The sequence below is a fragment of the Anoplophora glabripennis genome, unplaced genomic scaffold (assembly GCF_000390285.2).
Source record: "Anoplophora glabripennis isolate ALB-LARVAE unplaced genomic scaffold, Agla_2.0 scaffold111, whole genome shotgun sequence".
Classification (NCBI taxonomy): domain Eukaryota; kingdom Metazoa; phylum Arthropoda; class Insecta; order Coleoptera; family Cerambycidae; genus Anoplophora; species Anoplophora glabripennis.
Genome location: NW_019416273.1, coordinates 704448 through 727520, shown reverse-complemented (window position 1 = coordinate 727520; position 23073 = coordinate 704448). Strand labels below are relative to the sequence as shown.

The 23073-nt window shown below is 32.3% G+C and overlaps 1 protein-coding gene across 2 annotated transcripts in view; it reads left to right on the top strand.

Annotated features, from left to right (window-relative positions):
* LOC108903928 (acidic repeat-containing protein-like) overlaps positions 1-22841 on the top strand; it is a 31823-nt gene extending 8982 nt beyond the window's left edge. The window contains exons 2-8 of one of the 2 annotated variants that reach the window (XM_018706276.1): positions 243-597; positions 659-857; positions 4620-4814; positions 20162-20461; positions 21841-22208; positions 22267-22401; positions 22513-22841. In XM_018706276.1, the coding sequence (XP_018561792.1) occupies positions 250-597; positions 659-857; positions 4620-4814; positions 20162-20461; positions 21841-22208; positions 22267-22401; positions 22513-22656 (1689 nt within the window). In that variant the 5' untranslated portion in view covers positions 243-249 and the 3' untranslated portion in view covers positions 22657-22841. Of the gene's footprint in view, positions 1-242; positions 598-658; positions 858-4619; positions 5148-20161; positions 20462-21840; positions 22209-22266; positions 22402-22512 lie in introns of both variants that reach the window. The other variant, XM_023457354.1, reaches the window with a different exon arrangement.
* The last annotated feature ends 232 nt before the right edge of the window (positions 22842-23073 follow it).

The following is a 23073-nucleotide window of genomic DNA, read 5'->3' as shown; positions in this document are numbered from 1 at the left end:
CAGATGTTAACTACATACATATGTTTGCGCTGATATAACGGTGAATACCACGGAGTGTTTGTCAATTCAACAACGGTTGTGGGCTAGCGTTTTATGAATTAAGTCAAAATTTGACCTACTATTCCCAAAAAAACATTCGTTTGTTTACAAAATCGACAGCAGTATCACTCAAAGATAAGTATATGAACTGGAACTGAGTACAATTCAGTTTGAACTGTGTAACGACAGGGAATGTTTTTTAGAACGAAAATGAGGCTGTACTTTGTGGGGGCAGTGTTATGCATTGTCTTGCTGCAATGCAGAGCGAATCCCATCATAACCATAACAGCGGACCACGATAGTCGCTCTCTAGAACCTCAAACGCAAATACAGAAAGAAGGGGAGATACAAGAAGAGACACAAGGCGTTTTTAAAAGTGAAGAAACTAAACAACAGACTCCTGAGAAGCCTCTGGAAGATAACATTGCTGAAGCTACGTCAGACGAATTAAAAAAAACTGAAGTCGTAGAAGTCTCTAAAGAGGAAAAGAAGGAAGAAACGTTGAAAACAGAAGAAAACGCTGTTAGCGAAGTAAAGAGGAAAGATAGGAAACTAAAGGTAGAGCTTTGTTTAGTTGTCTTTTGGATTTTATTAGTGAATGTGGTTCCTTTTTTTTTAGAACAAAGGACGGCAGTCTGAGGATGACGATGATGATGACGACGACGATGACGATGATGATCTGGATCTTGGTTTTGATGACGATGACGACGACGACGACGATGATGACGATGATGATAGTCCTGCTGCTGACGACGACGACGATGACGACGACGACGATGATGATTACTTTGACAGGATTTTCGATGATATTTTGGGAGGTCAGTATCAAAATAATTCAGTTTTTGACACAGTCAAGCCTAAGATTTAATTTTCAATTTAATGTACATCCTTCCATATACAGTGGGTGTCAAAATTATTATATGTAGTATTTTAATATCATTTACTGAACGCAAAACCATGCTTAGTTATTTAATGTTTCGAGTGTAAAAAGTCACTGTTATCGTTATTTAAAAAAAAAACTTGCTATTTTAGAAGACTTAAACGCGGTTTCTTAACCCTCAAAGGTCACAATTGGGGTGGGTCACCTTAAAGGTCACACTAGTGCGAATTGGGATTTTGCCAACTTTATTTTCTTTATTTGTTAACGAAAATAGCGTATTTATATCAAAATTGGGTTAAAATTTTCCGAGAAACCGAATGATATAATTAAAAAAGTAGAAAAAAGGATTTTGAAGTTCAATGTCCATATTTTTAAGAAAAAAATACCTAATTGAAATAAACAATATTGGGCTATTTGACACGCAAAATGAGGTGAAAAAAAAACCGGAAATCCGGTTTATTTTTTGATTATATGAAATAAATTCACCCACACTTTTGCCCACACTAAAGTCACACTAGTGCGAATTCGCACCGATCGAACTATCTAGTTTAGCCGACTGAGGACAGCTCGACTGTTTGGGCTATAGAAGGGATTATGGTGGTGGGGGAACTCTTGGCAGCTGCTACCTGAGAAATGCCAGCTGTTTAAAAAAAAAAGTGGTGCGAATTCGCATTAGTGTGACTTTTGAGGGTTTTAATCATCTAAAAAAAATGTAGTAATACAAAAACAAAAAACAAATGTTGAGTTGAGTACTCTTTCGGTGTGATTTACCGTTTTTCGTTTTTTTAATTAACGTGCTAATCTTCTGCCTTATTTAATACAATATTTCAAATAGAAAAATGATAATTTCGAACTTTAAAAGTTTTCAATTACGCAAATTTTTATAGATTATAGATTAAACATAATAAAGACAAATGCAAAATTTAATATTTTTTTTCGATTTTATTAAGATATTCTGTTCTATATTTCTTATACGAAATAATCGGGGATTTTTATATACAGTGTGTCCCGTTTTTCAGGTTAACTCCTCTGAAAATGTGAGAAGGCTATGGACTTTCCTCAAGCCAATTTTTTTTACAAATAGTACCCTGAAGGGAGGTTATATTCTACTAATCACTTTATTGATGTAACAAAAGCCTGGCCTACTACGATTTTTTAAAAGGGTCGTTTTTCCAGAAAGCGGTATTAGGCATTTTTTTATCAAAAAGATAATATTACCGGGCTATTCAACACCCATCAAAATACCAACATACCAAATTTGAACAACAAATGTCTATTGAGTTTTTTTTATGTGGTGCCACACTTCGAAAAATCAGACAACTAAAAATTATAATAAGCTGGTCAAAGATTGCCATGAAAGTGAAAACAAGTGCCAGTCGGACAAAAAAAAAACGTACAAAAAATGTAGGTAAGGAATTATAAATATTAAATTATTAAACAAAAATTGCAAAACAATCTAAATTAAATTTTAGTTTTCTCGAACTATGGATTTTTACTTTTGGGGTTTTATAAAACAGAAAGTTTATAAAAACAGACCAAGGAATTTGGATGACCTAATGAATTATTGCATAAGATAAGCTTGTTCAGAGATTACTCCACAACGGCTATGTAAATTATTTTTAAATTTAAGAAGAGAATTGGAAAAATATGTTAAGTTATTATTTTTATAATTAATTAATAATAATGAATTAATATAATTAAAAGTATTAAATTTATAGTGCCTGTATTCTTTCTTTGTTCGATTGGTATTTGTTTTCATGGCAATCTTTGACCTGCTTATTATAATTTTTAGTTCTGATTTTTCGAAGTTTGGCACCACATAAAAAAACAGTATAGACATTTGTCGTTCAAATTTGGTATACAGGTTCGGAAAGTACCGATGGTCCATCTGCCGTTACGTGAGAGCGATAAAGTAAGACATAGAAATCCATGTGATAGACAAGGATGGGTATAGTGAAGGCGTCTAATAGTCACCGCCCATTTCGCCCTTCCACAAATAAGATCCACTTCTTAATTGTAGAAGGGCGAAATGGGCGGTGACTATTAGACGCCTTCATTATAGCCATCTTTCTCTATCGCACGGATTTCTATGACTTACTTTATCGCTCTCACGTAACGACAGATGGACCATCGGTACTTTCCGACCCTGTATGAGTATTTTAATGGGTGTTGAATAGCCTGGTAATATTATCTTTTAATAAAAAAATGCCTAATACTACGTTCTGGAAACACGCCTTTTAAAAAATCGTAGCAGGCCACGCTTTTGTCACATCATCACTATCATCAATAAAATGATTAGTAGAGTATAACCTCTTATCAGGGCACTATTTGTAAAAAAATTGGCTTGCGGAAAGTCCATAGTCTTCTCACATTTCCAGAGGTGTTAACCTGAAAAACGGGACACACTGTATATCTTTTTATTTATTAAAATATGGATGCCTAATGCCAAAATATTAGAAATAGTTATAAAAATGAGGGAATAAATTTTTTGTCAAAGAAATCATAAATTCTATGACTTTTTTGTATAATTGACATCATGAAAGTTAAGGAATAATCCCTCTTAAATGGGACATAATGTATAAATTTTTAAGTTTAATTAAATTTTTAATAACCACAGGTATCTTGATAAATAAAATATTATATATTTTTTGAAATTTCTACACTTCGTACTGATAATCTCAATTTTTTTACAATTTTTCGCCATCCTTTGTAATTCACGTTCAAAATAAAGGCTAACTTACAGGGTGGCAATGATAAGTGTGACCAAACTTCACTGACACATACTGATTATGTAAAAGTTTTCAATTTCACATTTCCCTAGGAGTTATAGGGTGTTAAAGGTTTTGCAACTAACTATTCTAACTATTTCTAACTATATTTTCATAAAGTAGCAAATAAGATAGATAAGATTGTTGTGTTTATTTTAAAAATACGATAATTTTATGACACTCCTGAAAACTTAAACATTTTATAATCTCAATTGCAAAATAGTCTACATTGAAAAAATAATATCTATCATTTTTTTACACAATTAATTTTAGAAATTAACTTATAAGGAAAAATTTAAAAACATACTAAAGCTTTTAACTGTAACTACCTAGGAAATCATGTAATTTAAAATTTTTATGTTATAACCTCCAAAGATTCTACACGGAAAAAAATGTATATTGAAAATTTAACAACTGAATCATTGGTAACTGTATTTATACAGAAAATGGGACTAATTATAATTTGTGTCACACGTTACCAAATTGAAAAATGATGTATTTAACTTTATTGCAATTTTGTTAAATATATTCATTTTCTATTTTGCAACAGGTTACACATAATTGTAACAGTAAAATGTCAAAATTTCTTAGATTTTCAGTGACAATTGCTAATATTGCAGCTTTTGTTACCACATTGTTGTTTAAATTTTGTAAAATACTTCAGAAGTAGCTTTTTTCTTACTTCATTACCGTAAAAATCTTGATCTTTTTGTTGTTCAAGCTTTTTATAAACTTTTACAAATTTTCTAGAATTTGTTTTGGATACCGAAAAAAATATATGTCATAAATTATCACACATAAACTTGAAACAATCGAATACAATAATTCTTTACAAGACATTTTTTTCCATCACTGAAATTTGGCCAAACATTTATCATTAACATCTCGTTTTTGGAACGAATAGTAGGTAAACATCGAATTGAAATTTCCAGGTGGAGATGACGACGACGACGACGATGACGACGACGACGAAGAGGACGACGAAGAACCCGCCCCCGTCACCGGTACCCAAACCGCCTCAGCCGAAGTCCCTCAAGCACCCGTAGAACCGGCACTGGCGGCATCGGAGCTTAGCCCCAGCGAAGAACTCGACGCCCAAGAAGCCGAAGCCGGGGAAGACGAGCAAGGTGCTGGCACTGACAATGAGACAGTCGGGGCCGACGGGAATTTTATCGAGAAAGACCCAGTGGCAGACGCTTCCGAGACTGTAGAAAACACTGTAGAACCCGTGGTGGTCCAGCCCGTTCCGGCCAACGACGAACCCGCTGACGACGACGAAGATGACGATGACGACGACGACGACGACGATGACGATGACGGGCTGGGCGGTTTGTCTGACGACGACGACGACGACGACGATGACGACGACGATGAGGATGTCGATGACGACGAGGACGAGAGCGATATAGCCGACGTTCTCACTGCTAGGAGATCACGTGAGTCCAAAAGTTTAAAGCATAGTAAGAAATCCAAAAAAGCTAGGAAACACAACCAACACAAAGCTGATCGTAAAGTGAGATAGGTGTAGTGTAGTGTAGAGACTTTTTTCGCTTCGCTCTGTAAAAAGGACTTGTTAGTCGCCGGAATGTTTAGTTTTTTTGGAATTAGTGCCAGTCATTTGATGGAAAACCTTGTGTAAAATACACTTACTAGCTTCCAGAATTGCTTCTTAGTACCTTCTGTATCATAGACCACTTTACATATCGAAAACTAAGCACTTTGGCATTTGGCAATAGGACGAAATCAGGTTAGCCAGTAGTCTAGATCTTTTCTATTTATTTCCTTATTGTATTCTATTATTTATAGATTATTTATTTATTTAAATCGATGCTTATTGCATTAATCTAGGTACATGTCACACGTTTCGTGACTACCCCTGAAAATTTTCAATCGAGAGATCTGTTTTTTTTTTATTGTATGAACTTTTTGTACAAATTATAAATTAAATAGATTGTATCCTGACAGCCATTGTGTTTTATTTTTATGCTCGTTCTCACCCAAAATGTCTTTAACATTATGTGACATTTATCTAGCTAATGCATTGCCACTAACAGCACGCTTTAGGCTCGCTTCACACTTTCCCACGGCTCTTTGGCTCTTTCGCCAATAGGTTAGTAGGTAAGTAAGCGCGGGGTGGAGGGTAATGCGGTGTTCTCGACTCGCGGAAATCCTAACCTACAAATACGTAATTGTAGCGCGCGAAATATGACCCACATAGGCGAGAACGAATTTTTAATTGCCGACGATTCGTAGTTGTTTTATCATCGCACTTGTTTATGCGTTGATTTTTCTTTGCAGTACTAAATTTTTGGCATTCAAAAGTATAAAAATAGGCATATTATTTTAAGGATTCTATAAATTGCATTATTTTTTAAATGTAATACAACAAGTTTTTTATATTTGGAATAACCATATAGAAAAAGTCTAATTAGTTTTTTATATTCTAATCGCTTATAAAAGTGAATACTTTTCTTTTTCTAATAATACTTTCTCTTTTGCTAATAATCGCGAGCTTGAAAAAGATACTAATTAAACTATGCTAAACCTATGTGTATTAATTGTTCATTTTAATTTTTCATGTTTTCTCAGTGTACAAAGTGAGAAATTCTCACTTTTAGGAAATTTTTTGTGCTCCCAGAGGAGATCGACTAGACATAATTGAGATGCCTCTGTCTTTTCGAGAAGCTTGAACTCGATATCTCGATTCTTTTAAGAGACACAGGGTGTTTAATCATTTTTGGCCTTTTGTTGTGATGTCGAATAACTTCAAAAGCAAAATCCTTTTTTTTAATTCATATTCTTTATTCAGTTTCTCTGCGTAGAATCCAGTGGTGTACGCGATGTTTTTCTGTAACTTAACTTAACAGTAATCCAAATTTATTATTATTTTTTAAAGGAACGTTTTACATAATTTCCGATTTTTGAAATTTGAGGGAAATTCTCCTAAATAATGCAACGTACTGGCACAAAGTATACAGGGTGTTAATATTATATTCCTCCAAACTTTAATTGTCGATTCTACGTTACAAATCGATAATAATAAATTTGTGTATTCGGAAACGCTTCGATTTCGAGATACTGGGTGTTCAAATTAAAGAAATATGTCACATTTATTTAAAGATTTCTTAAAATGCTTGGCGTAGATTGTTGAAACTTGAGCCAATGGCGTAACTGGGATTATGTGCAAAAAGTTGTACTTATATCTGCCAATCAGTGGCGGAAATACTAGGAAACACTGTCATTAAGAATCATCTAATTTCGATGCTACTGAATATTTTTGAAATTGAATAAATACGTTTAAATTCGGTTGACATTTATAAGAAAAAATACAGGGTGATTCAAAACTTATCCAAAAAAAAATTTTGATTGTACAGGGGACACCTACAAATACAATTTTGTAAAAAAAATTGAAAGGGGCAGTTCGAAATGATTTAAAAATACATTTCGACACGGTACTGGAAACTGGTCCACTGTAAAACCTGACCTTGCTCAAGTCAAAGGATGCAGTCGGCGACCGGCACGGCGGCAAAATGCAATACAAAATGAACGGACAAAAGATTGAAAGAATGTCTTTCCCAACGAAAGAAATACATAAATAAAATTTTATAACATCTACATATTTTATATCAGCAAATTCAACTGCTTTTGCCGTTATTGTTATTATTAATTAATAAAATTAATTTATGGTTTTAATTAATAAAATAATTTGACATAGGTATCTGATGTTTCAATAACTGTCAAAAATTTTGCCCACCGACGTATAAAGACATTTGGGCCCGTCGTACCCAGATTCTACGAACTAACACAAATGTTGTCTTACTTCACCATAACACAAATATTGTCTTGCTTCATCATAAATGAAGACGATATCCATCAACCCAAGTTGACACTTGAGCCATTGAGCTTGACACGTGAGCCATTTTTGACACTTGAAAAACTAATGTAAACACTATCGAAAAAAAAAACATAACACTAAAATCGGATTTCAGTATTCGGAATCGTCTGGCCACGTGTAGGAAGAGTAGCCCAGCAATATAGGGGTTGAAAATACTACAACTTCAATATTTTTTTCCCGGAAACTAAGGATTTTACAAAAAATAATTTTTTTACGACATTGACTCCATTTTCCATGTCCCATCTATTTTCGGACAAGTTGTGAATCACCCAGTTATCTTTCATTTAATTCGAATAAAGAGCCATCGGAGTTACTTTCGATTTATTCAAATATGCCGTGTGCTTATTTTTTAAATTTAAAATATAGAAATAACTCATTTTTCGATAGAAATTAAACATATCGTTTTTCTAAGAAATACCAACCGAAATGAAATGTACTTATTCAATTTCCAAAATATTCATACAATAGCGCAGAAATGTTCGGATTCTTAATGGCGATGATTCTCAATATATCTGCTACTGGTTGAGAAATTTCTGTAACAACTAAGTAAATTTTTGCCCACCATAACTCAAATCATTCGTCCAATTTTCGTTAATCTATGTCAAACATCTTAAGAGATATTTAAATAAATGTGATTTTTTTTTTTAATTTTCAACTTTGGTACGAAGTGTTTTTGGACACAAGTTTGCAGGATTTTTTTTTTAATTTATGATGTAAAATCGCAGAGCATTAACATCCTGAAGACATAAAACATGATTTTATCATAATTCAATTGTTCAATTAATACAATTAAGTGTGCCTTGATTTTTTTTACATTTTTATATAATATGGCATATTTATTTGTATTACGCAAAAATGCTGAACAAAAAAGACTGAAAAATTTACAAAAATATTGACGAAAAATAAAGTTACACTCACATCTCGAAAAAATAAACATTTGACCTATTTTTTGTCTATCTTCTCGGAAAATACGAAAAACTTCCCAAAAGTGTCAATGTTGGCTCAATTTGTGAACCAAATTCTGTGGGATTTGGGAATATTTCATTCCGTGTGATCACCGTGCAAACAGAGTGACTCAAAACTGTTGGTTGCCCACCATTGCAGGAACATGGAAAAAACAAATAGAAAACCGCAAGCGGAAATTTTGTCTCATGATAATATAAGTATTATACAGGGTGTTCCTAAATAAGTGTCGCAACGGAAAACTGTTGAAAAGAGAAACATATTTTTCCTCTTCCATTTTTCTCTCCGGGCTTTCGTTTTCAAGATACACGGTGTCAAAACTTTTTTTCAGATTTTTGCCAATATCTTAGGAACCGTATGAACTACAGGACTGAGCTTTTGTACACACATTACCACTATTAATAGCTACTTGTTGCAAATGTTGTTAAATTTCGTTAAAATTGTTAATTATTACTATCTATCTTTTGAATTACATAAGATTTTCGAAACGTTAGCAAAATTTTCGTTTTTGTTTATAAAGTCATTTTTCTTGAAAACGGTTGACTTTAGAGCAATGAACCAAGAGAACTCTTTTTGTGTAAAATTCACTGGCGCTTCAGAATTTGCTGTCAAACGTCAATTTTTCCAGTGGCGCAAAAATTAGGGGGAAAACCCTTATGATACCTTAAAATCTCCACCACTGGCACGTTCAATAACGCTTGTACAAAAACTCAGTCCTGTAGTTCAAACAGTTCCTAAGATATTGTCAAAAAAATTTTTTAAAATGAAAGTTTTGACACCGCGTATCTCGAAAACGAAAGCCCGATGAGAAAAATGGAAGAGGAGAAGAATGTTTCGTTTTTCAATAGGAATTTACAGTTTTCCGTTGCGACACTTATTTAGGAACACCCTGTATATTTTGGTAAGTTTGCCGCTATAAGGACTGTGACACCATCGAAATTATTTTTCAAAATTTCACACATGTTCTTATTTTTCTCAATAGTTTTTATTAAAAAAGTTTCTCGATATCGATTCCCGTTCAAAAGACATAAAATACAGAGAAAAGCACAGGTTCCATCAAGTCTGTTACTGATTTTATCAGCATTATCGTGGAGAACAAGATACTTTCAATGCTCACCATTTAAACATAAAAAATATCTTGTTTCCTACGGCGAAATTATTTCCGTTTTCCTGTAATGGCGCCCAACCATTTATTCTAGTTCACTCTGTATACTGTCTTCTACTTAAGAAACACCTTGAGAAAATTTTCGCTGCGTTTCAATTCTATTTTTAGTAACCGAGATACAGGATTTATTTAGTCAAAATTGCTATTTTCTCAAAAAATCCCAAAACCCATCCAATTTGGTCCACCCTGTGCATTATGCTTAAACGTAATTTATAAATCCATAAACATTCTTTAAATATTGAAGCAAAGATACAGCAGATAGATTTGCAAGTGTGACACTTTAAAGCTTCGTAAAAAAAAATCGATGTTCAGAATCGTAGTTCAAAATGTATTTTGGTGATCATCATTTTGGTACATCCTCACAGTAGTTTTGGCTTAACAGCATGACATTCGACTGCATCTTTGACAGACATTTAACTCGACTAAATTGGGTATTTCACGAAAAAAACACAATATTCAGTAAAACACGATTGAGCAGAAAATTGAAAGGCTTCTTGTCGCGTTTACAGTTTTCTTCTCAATCACAGTAGCGCTTACATTTTGGGGGAAAGCACGCTAGGACATATTTTAGCAGTAGAATATTTTTGCCTTTCGTCATTGGAAACATGCATGAAAACCCGACAAAAATATAGTTCTGAGATGTTTTCCCGCTAACGCCTTAAGCCACACTACGCGAACGGAACAAAAATAAACTAAGCAAAAGCGAGAAGAGACTTTCCAAACCACAAAAAAAAAGTACAAAAGTGAAACGTCTTCACCCTGAAAGATCCACTTAGTCCGGCGTAAATAATTCATCATCTCATCAAACGGCGAATACCTCGCGGTTAAAGAGCGTTCGATTCGAATTGAATGAAACTCAAATGGCGGAATGCGCGACGCGGCCGGAAAATCTCAATCGCATAGTAGGCCACGCACGTCTTGTAAACAGTTGAACGCAAGTGGGTCACCCAGTGACCTTGTTCCTTGGAACCTGTTAGAGGCCGTTCACACCGCGACGCGCCAGATAGAATTAAGGGCAAGGTGGGAACGCATCCGAGTCCGGGCGCCGAAGGGGGCAAATGGTTTTCTCCGAAAAAATGCCGAGGGAAAGAGAAAGTGAGTGGGAGGGGCGCGAAGTGGGTCGGCGCTTGAAGATTTTCGTAAAGATCTCGGCTGGCCTACATCGATAAAGTTGATATCATTAATTCAGAATTAAAAAAACGCCCTTCGATTAAATTTGAAATTAAAATATACTAATCACAGTATTTTATTCAGTTCTCGTTAAAAATGCCGCTTGTGTTGAACCGTACAACGTTTTTGTTTATTTTTTTTTGGCACCCAGATGGGTTTATTATAAGAATATTGGATAAAATATATGTTATACATATTTTTGGGATATTTTTTCGACCCACTAAAATAAATAAATGAATGTCAAAACTTCAAAACATGTATACACAAATGTAGCTTTTTTAATACAATGCATACACTGTATATTTTGCAGGATTACGGTGACACGTTTACCTTTAAGGAGATATGTCCAAATATGTGTGTTACAAAAAAATGGATCAATAAAAATATTGTCATAGTCATAATTATACGATAGTATCAGAAGTGATAGCTTTTTTATAATTTACAATGTAAAAAATGGCTTATAATAGTCTGTGTAATAAAAGTTTTTATTTAGACCAACCAAATTACACTTGGAGAAAAAAAAAATTGTTACCTGGACTTTTATAAATGGAAAAGGTAAAAGGGCTTATAATAAACCCAAAAAAATAAATGCGTGAGCAGGGGTGGCGGAGGGTTGATTTCGGGGATTGAAAAGTTGTGAAAAATTGTATCATTGGGATTTCTGACGAAAGTTGACGTCAAACAAAAAAGTATCTAACACAAAAGTTGTAGACCATGCAAAAATCTACAACTTTTGCAGGGGACACTTTTTAAGATAACCTCAAAATTTCCGAGAAAAATGTGAGAAACAGGTTTTTTCCGATTTTTCGTTTTTTATTTCTCATTTCCGCAAAAATAATTTAATTTTGACGAAACTTGGTGAAAGTATACCTTTCTGTGTCTTAAATAACCACAATTTTTTTTAGATAAAAAAATCAAAAAGTTTCCGAGATATTAGTTCTTTCCGGTTTGAAACACTTTTTTTTCAAAGAAAAATTCTACTTAGAAAAATCATCGTACAGAGTTCTGCCGGCGATCATTTTTTTCGTTTCAACATATACTTTTTGGTGAAATAAAAAATCTGGAATCACAGTAGAAAACCATGCTCAAAAATGCAAAAAAATAAAAAATGACGCAACAATGAATTGTTATTGTTAGTAATTTGTTTAAATTAAAACAAAATCAAAAACTGATTACACCATTCTACGGAAAAAAATACAAAAAAAAACTGTGTCTCATTGTTTGACCCAAAACTTTATTTTTGTACAGTGTTGCTCTAAACATCTAAATCGAATTACAAATGCACAAATGTTATATCTCACGATGATTTGAGATTTCAGCAATACAAAGTATTAACTGCAAAGTCTGCTGTTGTCGCGAAACCCGAAAAACCGAAATTTTGCAAAATCGTTTTATTTTTTTCTGACTTTATTTGAAAACAAATTTTAAAATAAATTACATATTTACATTGCCACTTTTTTATAGATAACAACATTGCATAAATCTACAGTTTTAAGGAGCTGAGAGTAAACAAATAACTTAAAAATTTTAATTCAATAACGTAGAGAAACTTTTTTTCACTCTTTTTTTTTTAAATTACTTAAAACTTTGATAAAATTACTTTCAATCGTTTTTAAGGTCAAGGTGGGCATATCTACGCCGAAAAGTGAGGAATGCTGATGTCATTTCAAAACTTGAATTTTTAAACCTGTAAGGTTATAAATAATAATGATAAATTACTTGGGCATTTAGGCTATTGATTATAGGATTTTAAAATGAACTATGACGACGTTCAAGATATTTTATTATATGAATCGTTCAAATGGTCATTGTAGATGAAAAAACCGCTGAGTGCTATTAAATTAGAAGGTGGAAATTGGAGGTAGGGGTGAAAATGCACCCCTTTCAGTTTTTTAATTGTAACTTAAAAACGAAGCAAAATTTCGCTATAGTTCATAGGAAAAAGTATTTATAGAATTGAATTTCCCATCGAAATGGCTTATTTAAAAAAGTTAAAAAGAAAATTTTACGCAAAAAATCGTTAATAAACAATTTAAATTAAGCAAAAAATAAGATTTTTTGGATTTTTTTAATTTTTTTGATTCTAATTTATGTTAAAATCTAAGAAATATTTAAGTTTGACCGATTAAAAACATTTGAAAACGCATCATTTTGAAGGGAATCTCATCTAGTTTTTTATACTGCAATTTTCTTTTACTACTTTTACTAAAAAAAATTAGAGTAAAAATGTAAAAAAATAAAAAATCTTGATTTTTTACTTTTTTAAATTGTTTTTTAACGATTTTTTACATAAAATTTTTCTTTTAAATTTTTTAAATAAGCCATTTCGATGGGAAATTCAATTTTCTACATAAGTTTTCCCATGAACTAACTATGCCGAAATTTTGCTTCGTTTTCGTGCTACAATTAAAAAACTGAATGGGGTGCATTTTCACCCATGTCTCCACTTTCCATCCTCTAATTTAATAGCAACCCACGGTTTTTTCATTTTCAATGACCCTTCGAACAAGTCATGTGATGAAAATCCTTGAACGTTTTATTTCCTTCCTTTTCTTGCAAAAAAAGAGAATTTAAACTTATAAGAGTAAACGCGACGAATATCGAAAAAGTTTGAGCGGCCATATATCAGTCAATTCTCATCTAAAAATACTGTATAACCTCTTTTTTAATAAAATAAAAAAAAATCGAATTTTTTGCTTTTTTTCAAATTTATTAACGATTTTTTGCATAAATTTTTCCGTTTAAATTTTTTAAATAAGCCATTTCGATTGGAAATTCAATTCTCTAAATAATTTTTCCTATGAACTATAGCGAAATTTTGCTTCGTTTTCGAGCTACAATTGAAAAACTGAAAGGGGTGCATTTTCACCCCTATCTCCAATTTCCACCCTCTAACTTAATAGCACTCCGCGGTTTTTTCATCTAAAATGACCCTTTGAACGATGCATGCGATAAAATTGTTTGAACGTCATAGTATAAATAATTATTAAAATGTGAAATACAGGATTTTATGGAATTTCATCATAATATTCAAAAAATTAATTTGTTTCATTTAAAATCAAAAATAAGAACAATTAATACAATTCAAATCCAGGTTTTATATTGACCGGTTTATGAAAGGTAAAGCTACAAAAAATCTATTACATCATATACCGTGTGAATTAATTTTCAGTTCTCAAAGCCCATTTTTTATAAAAAAAATTTTTCGGTGTCAAGTTTGACAAGAATTGGCTAGCGATTTTTTATTTAAAATCTGACCACGCCACTAGATACTGCACCTTCTCGATGTGGTTTTTTACCAAACGTGAAAAAATTTTCATTGTTAAACTTGAGGAACTACCTATGGCACCATAAATTCAATAAAAAGAATAAAATTCTCACTATCGAGTTTTTCTTAAACTTTCAGTTTCAAATAAAAAAATTGTATATTGCACTTTATTGCAACTTATAAATATCTACAGCATTTATTTTCGTCGTTATCCATATAAATTGACGTTATAACACAAAGTTGTCCTTATTCACAGAAGAATAAATAATTAAGCTATTACATGTTTAACACCTTTCCCCTTTGTAAAAAAAGCACTCTTCTTTCTATCTTTTTTTTTCAAGCATTAGCTGAGTCAGGAGGGCCAAATTCAATGAGGTTCATGGTTAAAATTAAAAAGTTTTATCTATTACACCAAAATGAATAGATATTAGATTTTTTTTCTACGTCCTTGTTCCACCCAACAAAGTGGTTTTAGAAGTCGTCAAAACTGTAATTTTTTGAGAAGCACTCTTTATGTTTGTTTTTTTTTTATATAATCACTACAGGAAGTGCAGGTAGTTTTTTTTTCTCGCAGTTTTCGAAATAACCAAATCCCACCGAACTTAGTCTATCATGTACATTCAATTCCTGTTTATTATTTTGGTTCTCCAAATGATTTTTTTTCGTGTAGTCGTTTTGTAATTATATTTTTTTTTGTTATCATTATATTAAGGTGCCACCTTATTCTGTATTCTTCGAATCTTTCATTCTTCATTCAGTATGTCCGTTTGTAGCATTAATTTTCCATGTTTCTTTAAGTACTGGTTTATGTTTATATCCTTTACGACAATAAAACCGTAGAAAAAAAAACACTGATATGTCTTTTAACATAGTATAAGCATGGACGGCGTAAACACAAAATCCAAAAGGGGGTACGTTTAAAATATAATACATAGTCTCCTGCTAGCTCTAACTAAAAGGTCCGTGAGTAAATCGTAGACGATATAAAGAAAAACTATGTATTCAGAGAAAGATGCAGAATTTTGATAAAATATAAGACACATCCATCATCGGCTTCTGGAGGCAGCTGCCCCCTCGCCCCTGCCCCCAAACGGTTTCCATGAGTACAAAGTATGTATTTATTAAAATTTATTTATCCTGTTTTACATGCAAAGAGTGAAACGTTAAATGTGGAGAAAAGCAATTTATTTAAATATTTTCTAATTTCTCGCCGGTCTCGGGAACGAATCAAGGATAACTACCGGCTTCAGCTTCTTCGCCTCGCCATCTGCTGCTGGTCCGTGGGCCTGTAGAAAGTGCGGCCCTGACCCGCGCCCGCGGTGGCCACTGACCTGTCGTTTCCTTTTCGCCTTGACCGTACCGTTATGAGTAACGTCAAGGCAGTACCAAGCGATGATCGATCCCATCGCGCGTTATTTATGGGCGCCATACGGGGCATTTGGGAAATAAAGCTCGTTGCGGGTATTTAAATTATTTTTTATGCAGATATGCGATAAAAAACTAGGACATATCTGCGCCACCGTAAAAGTAACACTAGCGCCCTCTGTCGATCAGCCCAGACTGAAAATTTTGTTTGAAATTGGATTTTGAGCAATTGGATTTGGTGTTAGGAACAGTTATTTTAAAGTAGTACTAAAAACTTTTTTTACAATAGATGACGTTTCGTTCCTGATCAGTTTTTAAATATATTTTAAACTAATTAAAATCAATTTGGGTGGCCCAAAAAAACGAATATATTTTTTTCGTGTCTCTTGTGAAAATATGTTAGTTTATCATATTTTAAGAGCCCCCTCAAAAAATCAGCTCAAAAAAAATTTTTTAGAGGTCGCTCAAGATTTTTTAAAATTTCCAAAATCGTCAAAAATTTAATTTCTTTTTTAAATTTTTTTCTCGTTACTTTATCATTTTCTAGGTTGAAAAAAATTTCTATTCTGAAAATTTCATATCGATTTTTTAATTTCTAAAGGTCATAATTATTTTAACTTTCAATGTAGTGTATCTAAAATCAGTGACTATAAATTCTTTTTAGTCACTGCTAAAATGTTGTCGAGCTATCTCTAAAAATAAATATCAACGAACTAATAATTTTTTTATTGAATTTGATGAACAAAAGAATAGAAATAAATCACGAGATACTTAAAAAATTTCTCGAGGCAAAATTTACTACCGCACTGTGTATCAATTATTTATAATTTTTTAATTTTTTAAAATGTAAGTGTCTCGTGATTTATTTCTATTATTTTTTTCATCAAATTCAATAAAAAAAAATATTAGTTGACACACGAAAAAAAAATATTTTTTTTTGTTGGGCCTCCCTAAAATCATAGTAATTATTTAAAAACCATATTTGACCATTTAAATGCAAATTTTAAATTATTTTTTGTTTTTTTTCTTTATTACCAAGAATCTCAAAAAAATATCTTCTACAGGGTGATTCAAAATTCAGTACAAAGAATTTAGGGGCGTACTTTTTTTATTTTTTCGGAATAATTTCCAAACAAATTTGAATGTTGGCATAAAACTTGGGGTACGGGGTTTTTTTACGATGCTAAATTTAAATATGTCATTGTTTTTACGCTGCTTTTAGAGGGCGCCACCTATAAGAGCAAGCTTGAATTAAATTGGCCCTAACTTTTTTGCTACTTTGTACATTGACGTTTCGTATTAGTGCGTTTATTCCCTTATCAATTTCAAGCAAAAAGGTAAACTTGGTCGAAATCTCAGGCCAACCGTTTCCGAGATATTGGCTGATGAAAAGTCAAATTCACACCATATTTTCAAATTTTATTAACTGTTAGGTACCATGAAAAAATTTAAAATTTATTTTCATCTAATCAGTAATAATCTTGAATTTTAGCTCTACATTTTTTTCATACAACNTACCACCGTACTGTATCAAATATTTATTTTTTTTTTAAATTTAAGTGTCTCGTGATTTAGTTCTGTTTTTTTGTTCATTACATTCAATAAGAAAATTATTAGTTCGTTGATATTTATTTTAAGAGATAGCTCGAAAACATTTTAGGTAGGTACACTACTTTGAAATATAAAATAATTATGAGTTAGTTACCTTTAGAAATAAAAATATCGATTTAAAATTTTCAGAATCGAGATTTTTTTCAACCTAGAAAATGATAAAATAACGAGAAAATTTTTTTTTTAAATTCTATTGACGATTTTGGAAATTTTTAAAAATCTCGAGCGATCTCTAAAAAAAAATTTTTTGAGCTGATTTTTTGAGGAGGCTCTTAAACCATGATAAACTAACATATTTTCACAAAAGACACGAAAAAAAATATATTTGTTTTTTTTTGGGCCACCCTAAAATCATAATAATATTTCACCATTTAAATGCAAATTTTAAATTTTTTATTCTTCCTCTTTAGTACCAAGAACCTCAAAAAAATCTCTTCTACAGGGTGATTCAAAATTCAGTACAAAGGGTTTAGGAGCGTACTTTTCTTTTATTGTTTTTTTATTTCTATTTTATAATTTTCAAACAAATTTGAATGTTGGCATAAAACTTGGGGTACGGGGTTTTTTTACGATGCTAAATTTAAATATGTCATTGTTTTTACGCTGCTTTTAGAGGGCGCCACCTATAAGAGCAAGCTTGAATTAAATTGGCCCTAACTTTTTTGCTACTTTGTACATTGACGTTTCGTATTAGTGCGTTTATTCCCTTATCAATTTCAAGCAAAAAGGTAAACTTGGTCGAAATCTCAGGCCAACCGTTTCCGAGATATTGGCTGATGAAAAGTCAAATTCACACCATATTTTCAAATTTTATTAACTGTTAGGTACCATGAAAAAATTTAAAATTTATTTTCATCTAATCAGTAATGATCTTGAATTTTAGCTCTACATTTTTTTCATACAACTAACCGTTTTCGAGAAAATCACTGCTGACTAAACGGTTAGTTATATGAAAAAATTTAAAGAGCTAAAATTTACGATCATTGCATTACTGATTAGATGGTGAAAATAAATTTTAAAAATTTTAACGGTACCTAATAGTTAATAAAATTTGAAAATATGGTGTGCATTTAACTCTTCATCAGCCAATATCTCTGGTTGGTCTTAGAGATTTCGACCAATTATACCTTTTTTTGCTTAAAACAAGGAAATAAATGCACTAATTCGAAACATCAATGTACCGGGTAAAAAATCAAAACAAATAAAGAAATTTAACACCCTATATGTATATCGAAAACTAAGCATTTGTGGACCTACATTTATAGGAAAAAAAGTCTTATTTTAACCTCAAAAATACGCTCCTAAGTTCTTTGTACTGAATTTTGAATCACCCTGTATATTGGAAGCAATTTTTTAGATTCGATTATTATTTACATTAACACCCTGTAGATTTATCCTAATTTGATCTCTTATTAAGCTGCGATTCAGTTTTATTGAATGACAACGTATTTTTTTAATAAAAAAAATAGGGAACTGAATCTAATAAAGGTTTGGAAAGAGGATTTTTTTTTAAATTGGAGATTTTCATTTATTATGAACGCATCGCGTTTTGAACTTTGGAAAGTCTTTTTTATACGTTTTGAATAATTTTTTGTACTGATTGAATAAGTAGTGTGGCTTAATGTGCGCATTTTTAAATTAATCTAGTGTGTGCTTAATAAACAGTGGATTTTAGATAAATTCATTGTATCTTTTGAATAAAACTAGATATTATAATTTGGAATGCCGTTAATTTAACGTTTAGGAGGTTATTTTTTCCTTTTTTATACGGGGTGTAAATCAATAAGTGCGAGAAATTGAGAAAGAAACTCCTCGAAAATTAGGAGCAGTCTATCACGAGATATTTTACTATTCTCCCTTTTCTTGCGGATTTATGGCCATTCAAAAGAAAGGAGAAAAATTTAGTTCTAATTTTTTCTCCGATAGATGGAGAAAGTTACAAAAATTAAATAACATATACCAAAAAGACATTTACGGGACAATTTTTTTATCCTCTTTGGTTGCAAGGGATAGAAGTAAATAACCCTACAAGCAGGGCCGGACTATGGTGAGGCCCGGAGCTTCAAGCTCTACGGAAACCCTTTTTCTAAAAAAATCCGATATGAAAACCTAAACATGTTCTGCTTTGATTCTAAAAAAAAAGGCCACGCAATCTGCGACTTGATAAGGTCACGCGATCTGCGACTTCTAATTTGGTTTGATTCTAAAAAAAAGGTCAAAATTTCAAAACCTAGACACTTTTTCGTTTCATTTTATCAGATCTTGCCACCAAGGTCCGATTTCGTGAAGCCCGACACCGTAGCCCCCCCTCCCCACAATCAATTACTTGCGCAACTTTTTTTTATCACCAGTATGATCATTTAAAAACATATTTCAATAATTTGTTTTATTAAATTTTTGTGTAGATGTAATAATTTATGAGTAAAAAATATTTCGTTACGATACACACCCTGATGGTATTAAAATTCAAATTTTGTAGTAGGCTGTGGTGAAGAATTTACAATATTATTGCCGTTATTTTGAATGATTTTTTGTGCAAATTTGATTATTGAATATCACACGAACCCCGAAATGACATATTCATTTTGTTTATGGTCTTGTACGAGCATTTATTCTTTATTTGTTCGGTATTTTGTTACCTGTGATCAAAAGTTTAAATAAATTCTTGTTTTTTTTATTATAATAACAATATGACCTATTTTATTGTTTTTGCTCAAAATCTATTACATTTACGAAAAAAATAGAAGGGTAGAACTTGTTTCAAATAAATTATTTAACAGTTTAAAATAGTATACTGATGAAAGTTATCCAAGAAATTAATGGTAAGAGAGATGTTTCTTACAAGAATTTAATTTTCAACGGGGAACACGTCCTTAATTTTAACGCATTTATTTATTTGCATCCTGTATCTAAAATTTCACAAACAATTACGCGTCTCTATCTACCAAATTATCAGCAATCAGCATATCTAAAATCCGATTGAAGCGCGTTCCAAAAAATAAAAAACACGACAGTTTAAAACGATTGCCTCTATCAGGTGCCCTAAAGGGCGGCTCCCCAAAAATGCCCGCCATATACATCTCGAAGTACAACAGATTCGTGGACAACATAATCGGCCGCATAAACAGGATCCTGGGCAAGTCCTACGATCCCGTCCGCGTAAAGCTGCCCTCCAACCAAAAGAACAACAACCAGGTAAAAAATAAGGGGAAGGGCAAGAAGAAGAACTCCAACAGGAAAAACGGCCACAAACGCTCTGATAAAGTCAGCAATAAGATGGGAGAATTGCAGATAGCAAGGGCTTCTAACGAAGTAAATGATACTGGCAGGTCCACAGGTACGTACGTAATCTTTATATACTTTTTTATGGTAACTTTTTTACTTAAGAGGGTTCTATAGCAAATAGGCAACCAGTAATACATTTTTATAGATTTTATTACACAGTTTGTCCAAGTCTAAATATGAATTAATACACAAATAACAGACTTTCCTCCATTCTAATGCAGATTTTCTGTAAAATGGAGTTAGTTTGAAACTCAAATTCCTTTTTGTTGTAAAGAAATTTGTAATTTACCGCTTTTGAACACGCGGCATCATAAATTACTTTTCTTTACACGAAAAAGTGCTTCGAGTCTCAAACTAAGTCCATTCTATAGAAAATCTGCGTTACAATGGAGGAAAGTCTGTTATCCGCGCATTAATTCATATTTAGACAAACTGTGTAATAAAATCTATAAAAATGTATTGCTGGTTGCCTATTTGCTATACAGACCTCTAAATGAAAATGGCTAAATTATTCCTGTTTGTGCCTCGGAACCCACTACTGACGTATGTAAAATTCTTTTTCGGACACCCAGTATAGGCCATCTAAAATCTGATCATATTTCAACTATTTACATCCAATTAATTTAGAGTAAATTTTTACTCCTACTTTCAACAATTTTTAATATTTCAGAGCAGTCTCAGAAAAATAATTTTTGGTATACAGTTTTGAAGTAATTTTGCAGCCTCGAATTTTTTACTTTTCTGTTCTACTCTCTTTTGATAGAGAAACATTGTGTCATAATATATCCGTAATTGAACAATAAGATGTAGAATTCATCTTAAGTGGTACACCTAACTGTATAAATAAAGAAATATAAGAATGTAATATTAAAATATATTTATTTTCTTGGGAATTGGGTTCTGGTGTGATAGTCGGTTAAAAAAAGGATAAAAGAAACAGCAGCTATTTCTTTCTTGACATTTCGTTCCTGATCAGGAACTTTTTCTAAAGGCTTTTATTGTTAAAATTGTTATTGTTAATTAAATAAAACCTAAACAACCATTTTCCGTAAAATAATTTTTTAAAAACTAAGCATCAGTCATCGTATATTGGACAAATTTTCACAATATACACAATATTATATTGTGAGAATTTGTCCAATATACGATGACTGATGCATAGTTTTTAAAAATTTATTCTATGGAAAATGGTTGTTTAGGTTTTATTTAATTAACAATAACAATAAAAGCCTTTTGAAAAAGTTCCTGATCAGGAATGAAACGTCAAGAAAGAAATAACTGCTGTTTCTTTTATCCTTTTTTTAACCGACTATCACACCAGAACCCAATTCCCAAGAAAATAAATATATTTTAATATTAGATAAAAGGTTCAAGAAGATTTCCACGTTATAAGAATGTATGTACATGCTGCTACAATTGTTTCTTCTTCAGAAAGCGAAAGCAGGGAACCAGCGTTCATCCTAATTTCCAAAAACGGCCCAAAGCCCGAAGAACAGGCCGCCAAAAACTCTGTACTTCCCATTTCCCAAAACAGGGCCACACCTGTCAAACAGACCAACAAAAAGAAGAAAAATACGATAAGGAACGGTATCAACAATAACAAGAACACCAGCAACAAAAACACTAACAACAAAACTAAGCAGAGCAATAACAAGAACAAGCAAAAGGCTAGAGCGACCCTATTTGGGCTCAGCTCTATCAAAAGGGACGGCGATGTCAACGTGAATATGATGTCGGATCACACCACTGTGAAGACTAATTTCATTCTGGGGCCCCTCACTTTAAGGGTGGAGAGAGAGGTGGGGAAAATGCCCTTTAATCGATTCTTACAGACGTTATTATTGAATTCTATTTTAGGTAGGAAAAGGTGCTAGAAGAGAACTGAAAAGTGCAACGGCTACCACTGAAGAGATGTACGGAAGGCTAAATTTGAGGATCGTTCATGGCGGTGCTGCTACGTTGCATTCTATTAGGGTGTTACAACCAAAACAAGTAAGTTACTTGGTAGAAAATGAAGGAAACGTGACGATTTTTTCCATGGACTTTTGTTTTTGAGATACTGCACCCAAAGGCGTCCACATTATTATTTTTTTTCGGTTACAGGTTCGAGTGGATAGTCCCGATAATCACGACAAAACTAGAGAATATATTTGGAAGAGAAGTGCTCACATAGCTTCGGTCGTATCGAGGCAACTAGCCACCGCTGCCCGATCGATGTTAAAACCTCCTCCAGTGCAAACTTCGTGATTTGATCTCGTTCCAAAGCCAACCAATAGCAAGAACATGACTTTTAGTTTAGGGAAGGTGTAGCTAATCTTGGGAAAATATTTATTTGAGGATAGTTTTGCTCTGGTACCTTATTCGGGGAAAATTGAGACTTCCGTCATGTGCCTTTTTAGATTTAGTGTTTTTTTATTTATGTTTTAGTATTTATTTTTAGTTAATTTATTTCTATTTATTATATAATAAACTTTTTTAATAACCCAAGTTTTTTTATTAGCAAAAAAATATTTTTTTTTGCTAGAGCGAGGATCATTTTTGGATTTTTTTAATATTGTGAATGAAACACTGATTATAAGTCTATAAATATGACTTTAATGCAATTATGTACAACATTGACATCTATAACTTAAGACTAACATAAAAGAGGTACTTTATAAATAT